Raw genomic sequence first — 20,480 nt, 5'->3', positions numbered from 1 at the left:
CCACTGAGGGCTAGGGGTGGGGCTGGGGGGTGAGGGGTGAGGAAGAGCTCTGGGTCAGCGGCTTTAATCTTATGAGTGCTAAGACTCCTCTTTTTATTTAGTCAACAACTATTCATGGACGGCCTACAATGTACTGGGCCCCATTCCAGGAACTAGGGATCCAGCTGTGAGGAAAAACATGAAATCCCTGCCCTCCTGGAATCAGCATTCTTCTTGGCAGCCCCCTCTATGCCCAGCCCAGCCAGCACACAAAGCCTGTACACCTTCCAGAGCCACACCCTGAGCAGGCAGTTGCCCTGTGTTTTGTCTCAGGCACAGAGGGGCCAGAGTCCAGAGTAGGCTTGTTGCTGACTCCAGGTGCAACACCCAGATGACTGACGAGCACCTATGCACCCACCCCTGCCCTTCCTGGGCCCGCTTCTCTCCTGCTTCATTCTTCCAGGGCCAAGCCACACCCCCAGGCTTGGAGCTGGTGCTCAGGGTCAGGACTATCCTGGAAAACCTACAGCCACTCTCACTTCTTGGAAAAGCTCTGGGGTCTGTGTGCCAGTCTCATGTCCTGTCTGAGTCTTCTGGGGCAAAGTTAGGTCTACCATTTCTCTTGACTCCTACACCAAGGGTCACTGAGATGAGATGAACACTGAAGGGCTTCCAGAAAGGCTCACTCACAGAAGAAACCAATGGCACCCTTGTCAAGAGACTTCCCTCCTTGGAGATGGGACTTAGGTCAGCATCTATGCACTCCACAAGCACCTGCTCTGGGCCCAGGAAAATCACTCATGTGTGGAGAGAAAGTCACTGCACTAAAAAGGAAAACCAGGGCACTGCTCTGCGCGATCTCTCACTACAGACTAGGGCCCGCCTTTTCCACCCTGGTGGTAGGTGGTAGGGCTCCAGGGTCCTGGGGCTTTCTCACACTCCTGTCCAGTGGTCAGCAATCCTAGAATCATCAGCCTGGAAGGAGCCTAGTGAGCCCAGCTCCCTCTCTCCAGGCTTCCCAGACTTGTGGTTCAGCAAGACACGGCTTACAGCTGAGCTCCTAAAGGGCTTGAACTCAACCCCCAGAGACACGGGGGCTTGAACTATTGGTTCGGCTGGAAGCATCCTTCCAGGGGGAGGCCTCACTCCCCTGCATGAATCCTTCCAAGGATGGACTACATCTTATCAGCTCCACCAAGGCACTAGATGAAGTGTGTGAACTTAAGAAATTAGTCCCTGTACCTGATACTGACAACCTATAAGACATCTCTAAGACTTACACCAGCAGCGATGAAGGAGAGAGCTAATTTAATAAAATAAATACTGGAAAGTTCTACCTTAGGCCTAACTTAAATCCTTCATGCTGCAGTTTACACCCAACCCCACTTGGGTTAATATATTTTTGTAAAAAGCTTTCACATCCTCACAATGAAAGGTACTAGAGGAAAGCCAAGTATTATTAAGCTGAGAACCAGGGCTCACAGGCTAAACAGAGCTCAAAGACCTTAACCACTTAAAGCTGGAGAGGTGAGAGGAAGAATTAATGTGTGCTCTGTGGCTCCTTTCACCAAGGGATTACAGATTAACTCCCGCTTCTCCAGACTCGGAAACCACAAGGCGAGGGGCTTTTGACCCTGACTGATAACATGACTAGTTACTGAGATCCCCTACCCACACAGGGGCTTTGTCCAGGAACGAGCTGGCTTCATCATAAACACTAGCAACTACAGGAAGCAGCCCAGGACACTCAATGCCAATAGCATGTCAGCATCCAGTGCTTTCTCCTTTCACAGTTTATCTCCAACACAATCGTATTCTGACACCAAGACAGTTTGTTGATTACATAAGCACTTGTCTCTGGTGTGCAATCTGATAATCAGACCCACTCTTTCTCCTCAGACAAAGAGACCAATAAATCTCACTCTTTATAAGTATAGGTGCAAGACAAAGCCCTTTACTGGCATTTAGCAAAATTGGTATTTTTTCTAGTTTTTTCAAGACAATGACAACAACAACAAAAAAAACTGCACGGTCAGGGACTGTGCACTAGCCCAGCTGCTAGATGCAGAGATCTGACGGGTTGGAGCAGATTCTAGAGGTGGTAGGGAAAGGGCTTGGGAAGGAATGAAACTTATCCCATCCTATCTCTGTCAGAAACAAGTCTCCTGGCAGACTATCACCTGGAACGAAGAAAGGATCTCAAGAAGGCTACTAACATGTCCATTACACAGAGCAGTTAAGAGTGTCTATATGTGGGCTACAGACCCACTCAAGGCAGCATCCCTCTTCTTGCTGCCCAGCACTGAGCCTGTCTCTCCCCTCCAAAAGCATGTACTCATATGTGTATTCATGTGTCATGATGTGCACGCACACAAACACACACACACACAGAGGCCAGGGTTCTTAAGAACTTCTTATGCACAAGAGAAAATCCTACTAGAGGAGATGCTCAGGCACAGTCCAGAGGTGCTGGGTTGTTCCTCACACCTACTAAGGAAAGATTCTCTCTGACTGTGATGATCTCTATCTCTACCCCAAAGGCAGCCACTGCCACACTGGACAAGGTCCCACAGTGATGGCCCCCATCCCGTGTCCATGCCTCTGTCTACATTACAACTCCATCTGGTATGGAAACAGGGCAATATTTAGATGATCTGAGGTCTTCCAAAGAAGTCTTCACTTACTCGAAAGAACGAGTTAGCAGGACAGTTACTTCGGGGCAGGGGTGGGGTGGCGGGCAGCAAGGTGTGGTTGACTACTCTTTGACAATATTCATTCATTTAAGGAACACATGTTAAGTGTTTACTTGGCACCAGACCCTAATGATGGGCCAGAGATGGATCAGACCCAGGTTCTGCCCTCAGTGAACTCACTCACGGTCTAGTGGAGAGACACATAAGTAAATACAGTACAATGCATCTGATCAGCGCTTTGGGTGGTGGGACCAGCCATGGGCTTGGGGAAGGCTCCCCAGAGAAGATGACCCTGAGAAAAGTCCTAGAGGACAAGTAGGGGCAGGGAAGGAAAGTGGGAGCCGCATACAGGCAGGAGCATCGTGTGCACAGGCAGACTGTGAGGGAGCGACCTTAGGTGAGGGAAGTGAGGGGGCATGAAGCAGGGAGATGTGAGGTTGGACAAAAAGGCCGGGACCAGGTCAGGGAGAGTTGGAGGCTCTGGAAGCCTGAGGCGAAATGGCACCCTCGGTGCCACAGCTCAGTCACATCTTCACTTTCAGATAAGGCTTCTGGACAAGGGTCCCAACCCCACCGTGCCTCCTGCCCTCCAAATTATATATGTGTGTCCAGGGGTGAAACTTTCTAAAAAAGGAAAAATAGCTCTCATCATAGTCTCACAATCCCTCCTCCCTTACCCCCAAAAAGAAACAGCAGCAGCCCTGATCTCAAAAAGATCTCTTTTCCCAATACTCTCAAGAACCCACTCCTGCCCAGGGCTGAGCTTCAACAGCACTGTTCCATGCCTAAAGAACTAGTAACCTTTCCCAAATTTGGGTCTGCCCAGTTGCACCAGGCAGCCTAGCTGCAGCTGGAGTCCCCAAGGGGGGAATCTGCACACAGAGAGGAAGGCGAGAAGGACAAGAGAATACTGCATTTTCAGGCCAGTGGAGGCTCAGGTAACTAGCTGGCTTGAGGAAAATCTTCCCTTTCCACAAGGAAGGGGATTTTCACCATTAAAATGGTGGTTTTTTCCCCAAAATGGGCAAAAAGAACAGATTAGCGCCCCCTGGTGGTATAGGTAATTTCCAGGGGCAAGGGGGGGGAAAAACGTAGATCCCAGAGGGAGCAAGAATCTCAACATCATTAGTGGGAACAACAAAGGGGTTGAGAGACTACACACTTTGGCAGATGGATGCCTGCATCAAAGGCCTACCTGGGTTGGGCAGGAAACACTAGCATCAAGCCCAGTAGCGACCCCTGAAACTTCATATCTGGGCTAAGTCAGCCTCAGAGCCCATGGGGCCCTCCCACCAGTGGCAGGCAGGCCCTTTCCCAGCATTCCCCACACCAAGACAATGGTTTGGGGATCACTCAAGAACTTCCTTCCTCATGTTTCACTCATATGCAGAAAGTAAATCTCTAAACAAAGGCAGAATATCTCGAATGTACCCCAGCCCCAAATTCTTAAGAAGATTCCAGAAACACTCACGTTCTCCCATTACTTCTGCTACCACACATACTTGGCCCGTGATTCCACCACAGCCCCTGGCCACCACAGCGTGCATAACACGACACGTCACAGGGGAAAGCAGTCACAGAAGGTCTCAAGAGTAAGAACTCTTCAGGGGCACCTCCTCTCTGCTACTAGTTCTTTTGAGTCTCTAGCAAGCATCAAGATCTCAGTTAGCCCAATTTCACAATCTGCAAAATGGGGCCAATACTAACCTGCTGGCAAGGTGGCCGAGTACAACACTGGCACAGGATAAGGATAAAGACATTTCAGCCTCATATCCCACTTGGACTGCTCTTCTCGTTCCTCAAGGATAGGGTCGTGCTTCCCACAAACTCAACCACTGCTTCACGCAGGGCCACTTTGCTCAAGGACAGAAAAACATCACCAGAGGCTAAGAAAGCCTGAACATAACCTCTCCTTCCAAGAAGCTGAAATCTTTACGTCTTGTCAAGAGGCCCCAGGGGAAATGGAACTGAAAAGTAGCTGAAGCCCAGCAGTACCATCCTGGAGTGGTGCAGCACTCCAAGTGCCTGGTCACCAGGAGGGGTAGGGACGATAAGGGAGAGAAAAGGTTGGGGGAAGTTGGGACAGATGGTGCCACTTCTCCTTGGGTCCCCAGTGACCACGGTGGTACAAGCGGAGTGGCAGACTTTGTAAAAAGCCAGCTGCTGGCTGGGTCCAATGCGCACCTGCCTTACCCACTAATAAGGCTCCAGCTGCCCCTACAGCAGCATGTACAGTGCACCAGTGACCCAAAAGCTCCTGTCCCAGCAGCCCGTGCTGCCCTGCTCCAGGGCCCTTACCTCTGTACAGAAGGGAGTAAGCTGTGGATGGACTACAGGCTGGACATACATGTGAAAGGTAGACTCAATCTCCATGGTCCGACCATTTAGCTTCAGGATGGGGAACTCGATGATTTCCTGGAATGGCAAAGACACAGAAAAAGAATACATTTTTTTAACCAAACATTATAAGGAAGAGTCAAGAATGAGGGACTGTTTTGGACTCATTAGCTCCTGCCAGGCCAGACCCAAGACTGAGTGAGATGGTGCCAGCTCAGTTCCAATCCCAACCTTCCCACTGTTACTACCCTTACAGGTGGCAGGGATTAGACACACACCCCACCCCCACTGTCTCTGGAAAGGGGAAAGAAGACAGTAGTACAAGCTGTCCCAGTTTCCCCAACTGCTTCTCTGCCAGAGGCCTGTTCACTGGAGCCCATAAAGGTAGCCCCACCCTGTCCCCTTGCCCAGGCCTCTGCCCTGGATGGGCCTGGATCTCTAGTCACCTAGACAACCAGCCATAAGACCAATCACAGCCTTCTGCATTTGAAGTTTAAGCAGAACCGATGAGTTTCTTCATTCGTTTTTTTTTTTAAAAAAAAAAAGATAAATAATAAATAAAGCCAAAGGGGATATAAAGAGAAAAAGAAAACTGAGTAAGAGTAATAGGAGCTGGTGCCTCCCACCTTTCTTTCAGGCAGTACACCCTCCCCCAGCCTGCCCCCCCCCAATCACTTAGCCAGCCCTTCCCAGTCCACTGGAACGTAATGGAAGAGAAGGAGGAGGAGTGACAATTTGTTTGGTGTCTCTAAGATTAATTTGTCTCCGTTATTTAATAGAGATGCACAGCACCAAGGTCCTGGTGTGCAAACAGGCTTGCAGAACGCTGGCTGTGCAGCGCGCCTCCTACATCGCTCCTGGGAAGGGAGGAATGCACCAGAGGGGGGAGAGGGCAGGAGAGCACACGCGCATCAGAGAGAAAAGGGAGAGCGAGGAGAGAAAATAAAAAAAATTATTACTTTTTAATATTCAAAAACAGTTTGCAAAATTTAATCAAAGCAGAGGAAAAGCTAACATTTTTACCACTTTGACATTTTTATTAGCGCTTTCATAAATTTTTAAAACATGAATGGAATTAGTTTACAACACAAAAAAAAAACTGCCCTGAAAACATCTGGAAGAGACAAATAGGAAATAATAAAAAAAATAAATAAAAGCAAAATCCTCCGAGTAAAATTAGCATGTGGAAAAGGCCTCCACTGCAGAGAGCGAAGGGGGGCTTGGCCCACTCCGTGGCCCCAGTAGTCAGCTCCAGCAGCATCCCTACCCCAGGTCCCCGGTTCTGGAGGGGACCCTTCTAGTATCACTAAAATCAAGGCAAACTGGTTCTCTCCAGGGACAGCCTGGGGGAATAGCACGGAAGCTGTTGACACCTGACCGCGTGCAGGACATGGACGAGTGGGAAGACAGAAGAAATGGCCAATCTCCTCGATGTCCCAGGGCAGCCACGTAGCCTCTCCCTCAAACACACCTATGACTATTGGGCTTGTTCTTAAAGCATCTATTTTTATCCAACACATTACAGCAAGACTGAAGACTAAATCAAGGCAGTCAGATTTCATGACTGAAAAATCCAAAGGTTCTGCTTGCCTGGTCTCCCCAGCTGATCCCCCAAAATGGGGAGGCTGACAGGAGCCCCCTGAGATAGGAAGGGCAACAAGGCTGAGGCAGAGGGGCCGTGGCAAGGAGGTCCTAGCTTTGCTTAAATTAGGTGACACCTTTCCTCCCAACTTGAAGAGACAGGGGGAGCTATCCCCCAAATCCCTGGGCCTCTCTCACTCCTCACAAAGCACTCCTTAGCAGACCTGGTAGAGGACAGTTCTGTGCTGAAAAATAAAATGGAGGCACACATACACATAAAATATATATCGGTCCCCCTGAAAAAACAGATGTCCAAGATTTCCAAACACTAACTCTGAAGTGGGGCTCATTGGACGCCTGAATTTCTGATGTATCCTGCTTCTCCCACTATGGAGAAGCAGCACTTCCCCAGTAGGAGCTCCACAGCCTGGTTAGTTTGGCTGCCCTGGTGTCTAAAGAAACAAATACAGCCAGTTCCTCACTAACAATGTTAGCTGGGCCCACAATGAAATTTAACCTGTGACACAACTGTACTTTTCATTTAAACTTTCATTTGGAGAGAAGCAGTGTTTGGAGACCTGCAGTTTGTCCTGCTAATAAAGACAAGTGTTGGGACCTTTAAGGATGCCATTCATCTCTGGCTTTTATTAAATTCAATTTTCTTAAGCCCATGATACATTATGAAATTAGGAGTTGACATTCCTCTGGAAACAAAAATATCTATCAAACATAAATAGAAAAAAAACCCTCTATTACCAAGAATTTATGGCTTAAAGTTGATCTCTTTCCACTTTTTTACAAGCACATGGTTTGTTTTAGATATCTGAAATGTTATTATAGATCTAGAATTTCATTAGTATTTATTATAAAATAGTAAGCGCTTCAGCTCCTGTTCTGACCAGCACCAAGTCGGCATCCCCAGTAGATTCTCTGAAAACTTGGCCTTTGGGTTTCCCCACTGCAGCTTGCTCTTCAAGCTCTCCTGCTGCTGGCTTACTCACCCCTAGAGAAATGGAGCTAACCTCTGCTCACACTCAGTAGCACCCTCCCAGAGAGGAAGAATAAGCTAGCCCCAGCTCTAAGCAAAAAGACGGGGGGAGATCCCCAAGAGGCCTGGGGGCCAGGGACACAGTGGATTGGACCTATCATAAACATACCTCTCCAGAGTCACTGGCCCATCAGCCAGGCCTTCTCCCCAAGACCAAGAAGAGGGACTTTCAAGAGCCAATCTTAGAACATGACTCTGCATGGGCCCCTTCTCAGCACCCTCAGCAGCTGTTGTAACAATGACCTTGCACACTGGCATACTCATTTAAGCCAATGAGAATGCAAAAGAGGAGCTTCTGATAGAAGACCCTCTGGGGAGTCAGAGCACAAAGGATTTCACTTAGGTACTTCTTACCTTCCCGTATTACCCAATCAAGCCCAGAACCTCAAAATCCTGGCCCCAACAGCCCATTCATGGGAGAGGAACCCTAATCTCTACCAAGGGGGCATGACTCTGCAGCCAGTGCACCCGGAGCAGGCCAAACACTTCAACAGTTTTCAGCTCATAAGGATCGCAATGGAAACACCAAAGTTACAGGTTGATCACATTAATTCCAACCCAAGAGCTTAGGAAGATGTGCCTACGTGCTAGCTTCTGGAGGCAGTCACTCCGATAATGAAACTGTTATTCCTGCCTCTCCTCCTTTTCCCTCCCTCAATCTCCTCATTCCCCTGGGAAGAAGTTTTTAAGAGTAGCTGAGTGTCGGGCGCCTGGGTGGCTCAGTTGGTTGGGCAACTGCCTTCGGCTCAGGTCATGATCCTGGAGTCCCTGGATCAAGTCCCGCATCGGGCTCCCTGCTCGGCGGGGAGTCTGCTTCTCCCTCTGATCCTCCCCCATCTCATGCTCTCTCTCTCTCTGTCTCATTCTCTCTCTCAAATAAATAAATAAAATCTTTAAAAAAAAAAAAAGTAGCTGAGTGTCTGCTTGTGCAGAGGTAGCACTAGGAATGAAAGAAGAACCAGTGTGTGTGTGTGTGTTTACCAGCCCTCTCTTCCTGCCCTAAGAACAGTTTCCCAATTCCTTACATCTGTATGTCATTCGCATTCAAAGATTTTTTTTTTTAATTTATTTATTCATGAGAGACAGAGAGAGAGAGGCAGAGGGAGAAGCAGGCTCCCAAGGAGCAGGGAGCCCGATGCGGGACTCGATCCCAGGACCCCGGGATCATGACCTGAGCCGAAGGCAGACGCCCAACCATCTGAGCCACCCAGGCGCCCTGTCATTCGCATTCAATTAAACTACCTGAGCAGCATCTACTGGGTGCAGGGCACTGTACCAGTGTTAGAGTGGGATTTAGAAAGATGTAGCCTCCGCTTTGGGGAAGTGCACAGACTAGTGAGCAGAGACGATACTGAGCAAATAATGAACAATGCACTATGATAAGTATCCTAGTGGAGGGACATACTGAGTGTTAGGACTTTCAACTTACAGTGTGCTTGCAAATACAGTTTCTTATCTTACCCTTATTAATCCTGGAAGATAGGTCGTATCAGCAGCAGTAGCAGCAGCTCATAAACCAACACTATTAAGCACCTACTATTTACCAGGCAGGGGCTGGGTGTGGAGGCAGAGACAAATACAGTGAGATGCGGCTCCTCTGTCTGAGTCTGGGCAAAGGGTAAAGAGGAGCTGGCCCTGACACCCTTGGGGACCCATGGAAAATGGAATCATTTCATTCCTTCCATTTGTTGTTTACTACATGGCAGACAGTCTGCTAGATGCTTAACAGGAACAACCTCATTGAAGCCTCCTAACAGCTCAGGAGGTGGGAATCGCTATGATCCTTATTTTACAGAGAAAATAAGGCCCTAAAAGAAGCGGCCACTTGCTTAAGGTTACACTCCTTGTGAGGGGCAAAGCTGGGACTCCAAATGGGGAAATGAGACTTAAAGAGAACAGCTTTCAAAATCTGATGGGTCAAGAGCTGATTCTTCCAGACTGAAAGGCTGTCTTTAGGAAGCTCGGTCTGCTGTCTCCTAGGAAGAGAGGCTGCTCTCAAGTTACAAGAGCACTGAGCACGGCCTACCCGGGCAGAAAGTCCTGGAGGACCATTGCCTCACAGGCCCCACTGCACTGCAGTGACGCGGACGGCGCTTTGCCCTGAGCTTGGGGACGGTGGGAGCCTTATGTCTGCAGCCCCAGCACCCAACTCTGTCCTCGCATGTAGACCTCGCTCTCTGCGTTTCTGGTGAGTAACATGAGGGGCCAATAAAGGGCAAGGCAGAAGCCAAGCACATGGCTCTAACAGAAACATCTCTGTTTTTACAGAGCTCTCCACAGGTCACGGAGGTGAAGGTGACAAACAGGATAAAGGTGGTGGTGGAGCCAGGATTCAAACCCTGACACAGAACACCCCAAAGCACTTTCTGTCTCTCATCTTTAAGTGGCTTCTCGTCCTCCACCAACTGCTACAAACCACCAACATCCCAGTTTTCTGTCTGTCCAGACCAAGGGTTTCCTGGAACACAGAACTTTCAGAGCTAAAACTGGGACAGCTGGTCAACCTACACTGTCCACAAGCTACCTGCACCACTAGGTTGTGCAAGGATAGAGTATAATAGCCCCAAAAAGTTGGTCTGCTGATGGTGGATGGGAACTAGCCACAATTTGACAACTCAGGACAAAAGCCTCAGAACTTGGATTGTTCAAAGTATCCAGGGTTCCAAACCTACCATGTCTGTTGTCTCCCTCAATAAAATGTCAGCAGCAAACCTTTGTTTTTTTAAGGGGAGGGAAGACAGATAAAAAGGAAGCACCAAGTAAATATTCTTTTACCTTTTTAAGTGAGCAGAGGTATAAGCTGGAACAAAGGTTTTAGAGATAGCTGCTTTCTAGTTGCTCAACGAGGAACACCAGAGATTATCTTGATTAACTGAGGACAAAAGTGCAAGAGCATCTCAAGTGAAATTTCACACCTACAATCAGTAGATTACAAGAAATAAATGTGTAGGTTGCTTTCAGGGTATTCAAACTCCCTTCAACTAAAGTGTCTTCAGTGATAAGATTATATATTTGAAGACAGAACAACAACAAAAGGATTTTTAAGGAGAAGGGACTTAGGTTAGACTGCTGGAATTTCTTGACAATGGGACAGAAGGTTTAACAGCGTTCTTACAGACTTTTTCTCCAAAGCACAGATTCTCCTTTGCCTGAGCTGATGGTTCTATGGTCCCGTCTGAAATAAGGGAATCAGCAAAAAATTTTTCATGGCTTCCTCCTCTCAACCTAGGAACTGGCATTTCTTCAATTTACAGATGGTAACAACTAATCTATCCCTTCCCTCCATCCTATGAAGAAAATTCCAAAATGTGCAACACCCCTGCACAGAAAGGTTTGATAAATCCAAAAGCGACATCACACCACAAGGTAGAAAAAGCAGTACATGGCTTTTATAAAATATGAGTTTTATGCAAATACTTGCTTTTTGGCTACAAGTTGCATGCAAAGGTAGGCCCTTCCTCAAGGGATCAAGGAGCCTCCTGGCCACAGGGAAGAGGGGAAATTGAGAGGGGAAAGTGAGGGCTGCACTGGGCAATGAACAGGGCATGGTTTGCTTAACGGTTTCTCCCTTGGGGGAGAAAAAAAGACATTTTATGCACAAGGAGCTTATTTCTTAAACAAACACTCGTGGTTTTGATTTACACCACAGCCTGCTCCTAAATAATTTATGGCGGGTTAAATTTATTGCCGAGCCCTGGCTGGCTGCAAATTCGAATTGCCAAATAATTAGATTTTAGGGCAAAGCTTATAAATTACCCGTCGATTTGTCCGGACTTGTTTGTCAGTTGCTTTGTGCTTCAGGTCATCTTTGGCATTTGGCTGTTTGGGTTTTAATTGCTGATTTACACTTTGACAGATGAGAGCTGATGCTTGAAGTTTCAGGACAAGGAAGGGTAAAAAATCAGAGCTTTAAAAGGCTGATTTTTCACCTACATGTCCCTTTTCACTATCCCCATAGACCCCAAAGCAATTAAAATGTAGAAAAGAGGCTGAAATAGACACTGCTATTCTTTATTGGGGAGGGCAGGGGCGGTGTACAGAATGATTTATAATTTACTTTTACTGAAATTTGAATTTAAAAAACAAAACCATAATACCAATAAACGAAGGAGACCAAAAGTTTTCAAAACTGCATCCTCACCCAGGAGTGTGTATGCCTGTGTCTACCTTCACGTGACTCTGGATCCGCCTCAGTTCAAGCATTTTTACATGCTCAATTGTAAATAATTGCAGATATTAGTGGCCTCAGTGAAGCTGACCCTCCAGGGCAGCAAACCTCCAAATGATTCCTTTGTAGCTACCTGTATACATATTGGTTATAAAATTAATTTAAGCAAATCTCAGGGTTGTGTGCAGGAGAGGCCCCCCCCAGAGGCAGGACTAAGGGAGGGCATGGAAATAGAAGGGTTCTGGGTCCAACTTACCATTCCAGTAGAGGAAAAAAGTCTCTCTGGGTGGTGCCTCAGCTCTACCCACTACGCTGGTAGAGGGCCTAAAGGCTTTCTCTATGCTTCCCGAAGCAGGGCCTGCTTCCCAGCCACCTGCTGTATCCCAATACCTTGCAATGGTGCCATGATTAAGAATACCACTAGTAAGAGCTAACTCCTATAGCTATGATATGTCAGGTACTGTTCTAAGCACTTATATTTTATCCTCCCAACAGTCCTATGAGACCGGTGCTTTATAAAACCCCTTTTTGCCAATAGGGCAACTGAGGCATAAAGAGTATAAGCAACTTGCCCAAGGCAAGTCATACTGTTAGTAGGTGGTGGAGACTGGGCTCAAATCCAGAGTCCAGTTCTGGAGTCTATGCTCTGAACCATTATGCTATATTGCTTCTCATCAGAATAGCCTCTCCCTCAGTTTTCCTCACCCTGGAGGTCCAGAGTCCACATTCTGGGACTTGGGCACATGCAGTCAATGACTGTTCGTTTAATCAACCAGTAAGGTGAGGAAAAGTCAGGTAACACACTCAGGATCACAAGATGAATCAGAGGCTTGGTTAGTCAAAGACCATTTTCCCAATGAGTGTAAATACTGCACTAAAGATCTACTATTTGAGGGTAACAGGTGATCAGGAGAGGCCCAAGCCCACTCAGGCAGACAGAGGTTCTGGTCAGGCAACTTGGGTAGGAGACCAGAGAAACTGGCTGGGCTTCAGGAGGCCCTGCTCCTAAAGGGGCTGCTGGTCTCTTCACAGAAGACTCATCTCCATGGGTGCTTCATAGATTCCCTGTTCTTTGTACAAAGCTGCTGGCCAGAAGCCAGGACAGGGAAACAGTTGTGCTGGCATGACAGTAGATTTTTAAAACCACTGACCGTGGAGCAAGCAATACACAAACTGACATCCTGCCTACAATGCACTGAACACTTTTCTCACACATTGGCTCATTTGATCTTACATCTCTGTAAGGCAGGCAGGAATCATTGCCCTATTTTATAGACGAAAAAGCTAGGGAAGTCAGTGGGTCTCAAAGCATGTTTCCTCACAGGGAGCATCCCAACACTTGGGAATTTATCAGAAATGCACATTCCTAGCCTCCACCCCAAACTCTGGATCAGAAACCCTGAGGTTGGGGCCAGTAATCTGTGTTTTAACCAGCTCTCCAGGTGATTTTGATCACAATTCTGATTGCTAAAGTTTAAGAACCATTGGTCTAGACTAGAGCAATGTCTCTCAGACTTCAAATTACCCAAAGATCTTGTCAAATTACAGATTCTATTTAGCGCTGGAGTAGGGCCTGATATTCTGCATTTCTAACAGGCTCCTACATGATGAGGATGCTGATGGTTCTTGGACCACACTTTGAAAAACACAGGTGTAATCTAGAACATCTATGAGATTACCTCCTTATCACAGATATAGTGACCAAGTGAGAATCCGAGCCACAGGTCTTAGTTCCTTTCTCAGAACAAACCCTTACTTGGCCCACTTTCAAGCACCTAGGACAAGCCCTTTAGATCTGCCAACCACTCCTGGCTCTTGCCATCAGACATTTCATTCTCCTTGCTGCCACAATCAGGGGAGAAAAGCTGGCATGTCACATCCCAGAGCTTTATTAAGCAAGCTGGTAACTCTCTGCTAGGGAGCCAACAAGAGGTCTTCCTTCATGACAATGCGTGCTCCCTTGAAGAATACCATCAGGATCAGGGCATCAGCTACCCACAGAGCACTCACACTATCCTCTCCAGAAAAACACCTTCCTTCTGTCTAAATGAATCAAAAAGCAGTTCTGGATACTTCTCCAATGAAGACTTCTTGAGAAAGACCTGTGGCCACAGATCTGGAACAGGATCCCAGCAATTCCTGCAAATATCCCGAGGCACCAAGCTGGGGATTCCTCACCAACATCAACCAACCGCCACATTCTGCACCATCACCATGAACTTCCTTTTAAGGCCTACCCCTGGCCTTGTTTCTCTAGTCACTTACCTTTCTAGTGAAAGTAGACCTTATTAAAATGGCATGTTTCATATCCCATTCTTCAGTGCCTACCTCCTTTGTTCCCAACTACCAATCCCTTTCAGTCCACCAGTTGGCCTTTCATTCAAATGCTACTGGCACTGGGGATAGGAAAAAAACCAACGTGAACAATGCAGACAGATTCCCTGGAACTCCATTTTCAAACATCACAATCTCAAGCCAGGGCTCTCAGTTGCTATCACACTTTTGGAGAGCAAGATTCCAAGCTTTCTTTCCAGTTATCATCCTATCTACCTAATCATCACTACCTACCTCCCCTAGGCCAATGGCCAAATGGTTCATCAAAAAGATCCTACTTAAAACACCACTAAGGAACTCACCTTATTGGTTCTCCCTGATAATGACTCTTCAGTTCGGAGCACCCCATTTACAACAACCATAGGTTCCACCTTTACTCCTTGCCAAATCTCTTAGCACCGCTGACTCCCAGGGGCCCACCAGTATCCAAAGGAACCATCAGCTACTTAAAAGCATGGTCCTCAAGCTCACTTCTTTCCCAGCACATCTAAAAGCTACAACACATAACTTCTTCTTTCCATGCCCACCATCACTACCTTAGTCCAAACTACTAACAACTCTTCCAAATAACACCTCCTAATCAGGTTCCCCACGTCCATTTTTAACCCCTTGGAACATCTTCCCCACCATTCCCATGAACTCTGGCTTGCAACATCTCTTTCTGTTTCTTCTATCCCATTCAATAACACCTTCACGTTTTCTCTTCTGGCTCACCAACTTTGCCTCCAGCCTCACCTTGGACTCTACGCTCCTTCCTTTCAGCAACATCAGTATCTCCAAATAACAGCTTCTGCCGGCATTGAGCCTTTAGGCCAACCCTTGGCTGGAACGGCCTCCCCAGAACTAGACACTGACCACAGCACTGGAACAGAACTGGACGGATCACATAACAGATTGTTTTCCTGTCCACAGACCAAGATCGCCCACTGGCCACTACAGACAGGGATAGGACCAAAACAGCAGCCAATTCCAAGGTACCTGCACATCAGATTAAAAGCTTTGCTGATGTTTGTCTCTCTCTCCAGAGTCCACTTACCTCCTTTCTGATCTCTTAGCACCAAACGGGGCTTTGCCCGTGACAGCACTCTATACGCACAAACCCTTCTCTGCCTGTCCCAGCCTGCTCACCCTCTGCTGCAGACCTGCCAGCCTGGGGGGCTAGTGTCAATCTGGGAACACTCTTGTTTCAGGCTTTTAGGCTATGACTCAATTTTCACAGTGAGAGCTCAAAACTCATCACATAAATGTATAGCTGTGGGTTGTTGGGTTTTTTTTTTTTTTAAGTATTGTGAACACCCAGGATAAGAGAATAAAAAATAATCACCCCAATAGCATCTTAATCAAAATGATGCAGGACCCTTTTCCCCAACAAGACAAAGAGATGGAGAAAGCATCTCCTAATATCAGTTTCCTCATGTCAAACAACTGAGATCAGTCTACAAAGTAAGGAACGTAATCAATATTGGAGAGAAGAAAAACAAGATAGGATGGAGGCAGGGAGAAGTGAAGCCTGTGGACCTACCCTAAACACTCCTTTGGATTTCACTTCTTCACTACCCCATCCCAAACTCCCCGTTTTCCTTCTATGGCTGTGTACCTGTTGCTGCTGCTCAGAGGGAGAGCTCACCCCCCATCTCGAAGCCCTCCAGTTACCTCTGCTCTAGCACATTTTCTGTTGTTACCCAGGCCCACCTGCCTCTTCTTTAATCCTTCATCGCATCTCTCGACGTTAGTCAGCCAGTTGCTTATCTGTTTGACGGATCTAAACCTCCCCAGTCTATGGAAGGTAGGTCTTCCCAAGGGATGTCTCGCAGATCCAGATCCAAACTGCCAGTACTTTTAGAGGGTCACAGGAAGATGCCGTGTCATTCTCCAGCCCTTCCTTGTCCCTGAAGGCCTAGCAGCCCAACCCCGTGCTGCCTTTAATAGCAGCTGGGGTATCCAATTAGCCCTCCCCGGCAATGCCTCAGGGCCTCAGCTCACATATTTGTTTGTTGACCCTTACATTTTTGCCCACACTTTATTGGCTAAAATTCTCTCAAACCTCTCCTAGCCTTCATACTCTCACAGATCCCACTAAGATCTTCTAGCTTGCAGGGCTCCTGGGTAGTTCAGTCTGTTAAGTGTCTACCTTTGGCTCAGGTCGTGGTCTCAGGGTCTTGGGATTGAGACCCACATCAGGCACCCTGCTCAGCAGGAAGTCTCCCTCTGCCCCTCCCCGCCCTCCCTGCTGCTCATGAGCGCACTCGCTCAAAAAAAAAAAAAAAAAAATTAAAATCTTAAAAAAAACCCAACAAACATCTTCTGGCTTGAATGTGAGAAATACCATATAACCAATAGAAACAATCCTACTAAACAAACAGTGAACTATTTGTCAGGTTCAAAGTCTTCATTCTCTCTCTTCCTCATTTTCAACTCCCACAAACAACCCTGCAATCCAGGTCAGTTTTTCAGACTTAGGTCAATTCATCCTGGCTTACTCTGTGAGCACCTTCTTTCATTCTTGCTACAATTCTGAGAGGCCATAGGCTGACCTGGCTCTCTTGGATCTCCTACGTTTCTCTAACATCAAGCCTATGCGACCCCTCCTCCACACCATGAGCAGGGTTGATCAGTCCCCTCCTTTGAGGACCCACTGCACCAAGTACTTACCTACATGATATAATCAAATGCTTAACAGTGGTTACATGTAGGTCTACCCTCCTCGACTATGAGCTCCTTGAGGGTAGGGACCATTTCTCACTTGTTTCTATGTCCCCAGGATCTAACACAGAGCTTGAAGTTGCTATCCAAAGAGTAGAATGAGGCCTTTTCATTGCCTCTAAGGTGGTTACAATAAGGTCCTCCCCATTCCTTTGCTTACTTGGTTGGTTTTGTCATATCCAACAAAAACTTTAAAAGGCAGCTCAGTGTCACTGTTCATTTACAGTCCCTGATTTCATTCATCATTTATCAATGGCCCTATTCTTCACAGCTCTACCCCACCACCAACCTTAGCCCAGTGTCTAACAAAATCTGCATTCCAACAGCTGTCTCAGCCCTGGAGAGGCCACCAGGATAATAAGAGACTAGGGGGAGGTTTCCTGACTTGTACTAAATTATGTGGTGATTTTGTTACCAATGACCCAGTGCTCCCCAAGGAAAGTTCCTGGTCCCACCCCCAGGCAACTCCACAGCCCTAACTACACACCACAGCAGCTTAAAGGTATAAACCCTGGGGAAGATAGAGAAGCAGTCAGAAGAGAGCAAATAAACCCACTTCGATCTATGCCTCTGCTACGCCAAACACATAAGGCAGCACCACCATGCATCGGTGCTGCACTCCCGGGATGTATATTTTACTTCCACATTGCTATGTCTGCTCCAAATAAAGAAGGGCCCTTCGGCTTTCACGTGAAGTTACAACAAGGCCAAGACCCGGACACAGCAAACGCTTGTTCTCATTCAGGGAGCGGTTGTGAGGAGCCCCAGTGACAGTTGGAGGGAAGGGATGGCGGGGGTGGGGGTGGGGATCCGGATGAGGGACCACCAGGAAACAGCAGTCTGTGAAGGAGGGGGCTTCTAGAGGTGGAGGGGAAGCACCACTTTTATGGAAGCAGCAACAAAAAGGACAAAAGCGCCTAGTGGGCTGTCCCAGTCCCACCACCATCAGTGGCCACCAATAGCGGAATTCATTTACGGTGACCCTGGAAGAAGAGATGTGTTAAAGCAGAAATATAACTGAAAAGAAAGGCAATAATTGGTCTGACGGGCAAGGGAAAAATTATACCAGGAGTCGGGAGCCTGCGTAAGAACACTTACAGCTCACACAGTCGTCATAACTCAGCCCCCTCAAGCATTTTGTGCTCTGCTTATGGTGTTAACTTTAATGTCTTAACATATAACACCATCCACACTAACACAAAATACTACACACGCCAGATGAGGCTGAATTATAGTTGCTGTGGGAAGCATAACTTTGAATTTCCTGATTTTGGTGCATTTAATCTCAACCATAATGTTACATTAACGTCGGTTTTGCATTTCATTTCCCAGTTTAGAAGAATAGCGTCAGCGCCTTCCCCTGTCTGTAGAGAAAAAAGTGCAGGCTGACTGGGGACACAGGCAGATGACCCGCAACCCAACAACTGGGCCCTCGCAATAGAAAGCCTGGCTGGGCCCCTCCTACTTGAAGGAGCTGTGACTGGGACAAGTGAATGGGGCAGGAAGGGTGGGTTCCTTCTCTAGGGAACTGTCTTTCAGTCCACTTGGAGGGTGTAGAAACCAAGAGCAGGGAGAAGGAAAGGTGGATACATAGGAAGAGCAGTATGCGTGTGTGCATACTGGTTGGGGGCAGGGGAGAAAGGGTAGGGGGAGCCTGCCTTTCAGCCTTGAATGGACAAGGAAATTGATATAGTTTGATTTGTAGGGATCTTAACAATTTCTGTAAAGTTTCCCAAAATGTCTCTCTCACAAAAGACTAATAATGATGTAACAGTTCTAAGTCATACTGAGTATGCCTCTCAAATGCCTCTCTTTTATGTTATTCCTTCTCCTGTCACCATTAACCTTCCTCCACCCTACCCTCCCGAAATAACCCAGCATCTGGACAATTTTCTATAAAAGAGAAACTCCTTTACTCATAGTTCTAACTCAAAATGCAGATGGAGTTTCTTCAAGGTCTCCTAGAAAAAAAGAATGAATGAATGAAAGAAAAAGAAAGAAAGAAGAAAGAAAAGAAAAGCCCCTGTGGACAAAGACCAAACACTAGAAAACCTCAACCCCCAAGGTCATTTTTCTCCAAAGTTATGGGCACTTGAATACAGATGAGAAGGAAAACAGTCGCAGGGCTGTGGCAGAGCAGTGAGGAAAATACCACGCTCAGGAGCTGATGGCTGGCCAGAGGAAACCCAGGGAGGGAGGGCAGGCAGCAGCCAGGACTTCGCTCCCCAGACAAGGACAGCAGGGCTGCTCTCTCCCTGGCCATCTGGAGAGCTGAGGTTATTTCCTTCTCCCTGTGTGCTGTGGCCTATACCTCACTGTCCTCACTTACATTTACTTTGTTCCTTTCTAAACACTGAGGTGGTAAGAGAACTTGCCCCCAGGTTAAAGATGGACAATTAAAGATCCCACCAAAGCTTTCAGGCTGCTCCCTGGGCCTGAGGGTCACAACCACCATTATTCGATGCACATCCACACCAAAATGAACAACTATGAACTCCTGCTAGCCAGGAGAAAGGAGTCAGGATTCTCCTAAACCAGATAAAAACCTACTTCCCTATCAGGAAACAATTCCTAAAGCAAGAAAGGAATTTTACTCCTCAAACTTGGAGTCTCTAAAGCAATTTAAACCACCTAAATTAACATTTAGGTGGAAAAATGTTTTCAAATGTAAAAGTTTCATATTCTGCCAATATCTATCATGTTAATCTGAATCAAAATGTAAATCAAAACGAGTGCAAAAACCTGCAAAAAAAAGTGAAGCCTATTACTGGTAAACCGACCACTCCAGCTTCACCTAGCTGAACAAAGTACAAAAATAAACAGCAAAAATGATGACAAATGGAAAATACCAGATGTTTTACCATGTTTATTACCAATATTGTTACTCACCCGAGTACAACAGAGCTTATACCTGTTAGTTTTCATGGTGCCATTTCTTAAGGACAGTCCCAATAAGCTGACTCGGAGACTTCTGAAGACCAATGAAATCAGAAAAATGAACCCCATGCCAAGCCTCCAGATAGATCCTGGCCCCAAACTTGTTTCTGCCTCCTCACCCCCGAGGGATAATGGCACACTCCCATAAGGATTAGAAATGTCCTATGTAGAGGCCTTGAGTATTGAAAGCCACTGGGAGTCAGGGAGGAGGAAGGCTGATCCACAGTCCCAAGCTCATCCCAAAGAGGCACACAGACCTTGCCCATAAAGCATCTCTGTCAAGTGGACAGCCATTAAGCTATTCTGAGAGAGCACTAGGAAGGGCTGGATTCAGCTAGCAGCCCATCTTCTGGTCCTTTTCCAGTCTCTTCTAAAAGTTCATTCTCATCCCAAATCTCAATCTTGCCTGTTTCCATTTAAATTCATTTCTTTTTTTTTATCCTTATTAAAATGAAGAGCGGGGCGCCTGGGTGGCTCAGTTGGTTGGGCATCTGCCTTCGGCTCAGGTCATGATCCTGGAGTCCCTGGATCGAGTCCCACATCGGGCTCCCTGCTCGGCGGGGAGTCTGCTTCTCCCTCTGACCCTCCCCCGTCTCATGTGCTCTCTCTCATTCTCTCTCTCTCCAACAAATAAATAAAATCTTTAAAATAAAATAAAATAAAATGAAGAGCAAGTTATTAGTATACTCTTTGGAACAAC

At 47.0% G+C, this 20,480-nt stretch overlaps 1 protein-coding gene across 5 annotated transcripts in view; it reads right to left on the bottom strand.

Moving 5' to 3' along the window:
- ERI3 (ERI1 exoribonuclease family member 3) overlaps window positions 1–20,480 on the bottom strand; it is a 126,948-nt gene that overhangs the window by 88,660 nt on the left and 17,808 nt on the right. For all 5 annotated transcript variants that reach the window (XM_035018761.1, XM_035018757.1, XM_035018758.1 and 2 more), the window contains one exon: window positions 4,971–5,087. In XM_035018761.1, the coding sequence (XP_034874652.1) occupies window positions 4,971–5,087 (117 nt within the window). The remainder of the gene's footprint in view (window positions 1–4,970; window positions 5,088–20,480) is intronic.

The sequence above is a fragment of the Mirounga leonina genome, unplaced genomic scaffold, assembly GCF_011800145.1.
Source record: "Mirounga leonina isolate KUSES-001 unplaced genomic scaffold, KU_Mleo_1.0 Mir_173, whole genome shotgun sequence".
NCBI classification, from domain to species: domain Eukaryota; kingdom Metazoa; phylum Chordata; class Mammalia; order Carnivora; family Phocidae; genus Mirounga; species Mirounga leonina.
This window is presented reverse-complemented; position numbering and strand designations above follow the sequence as displayed.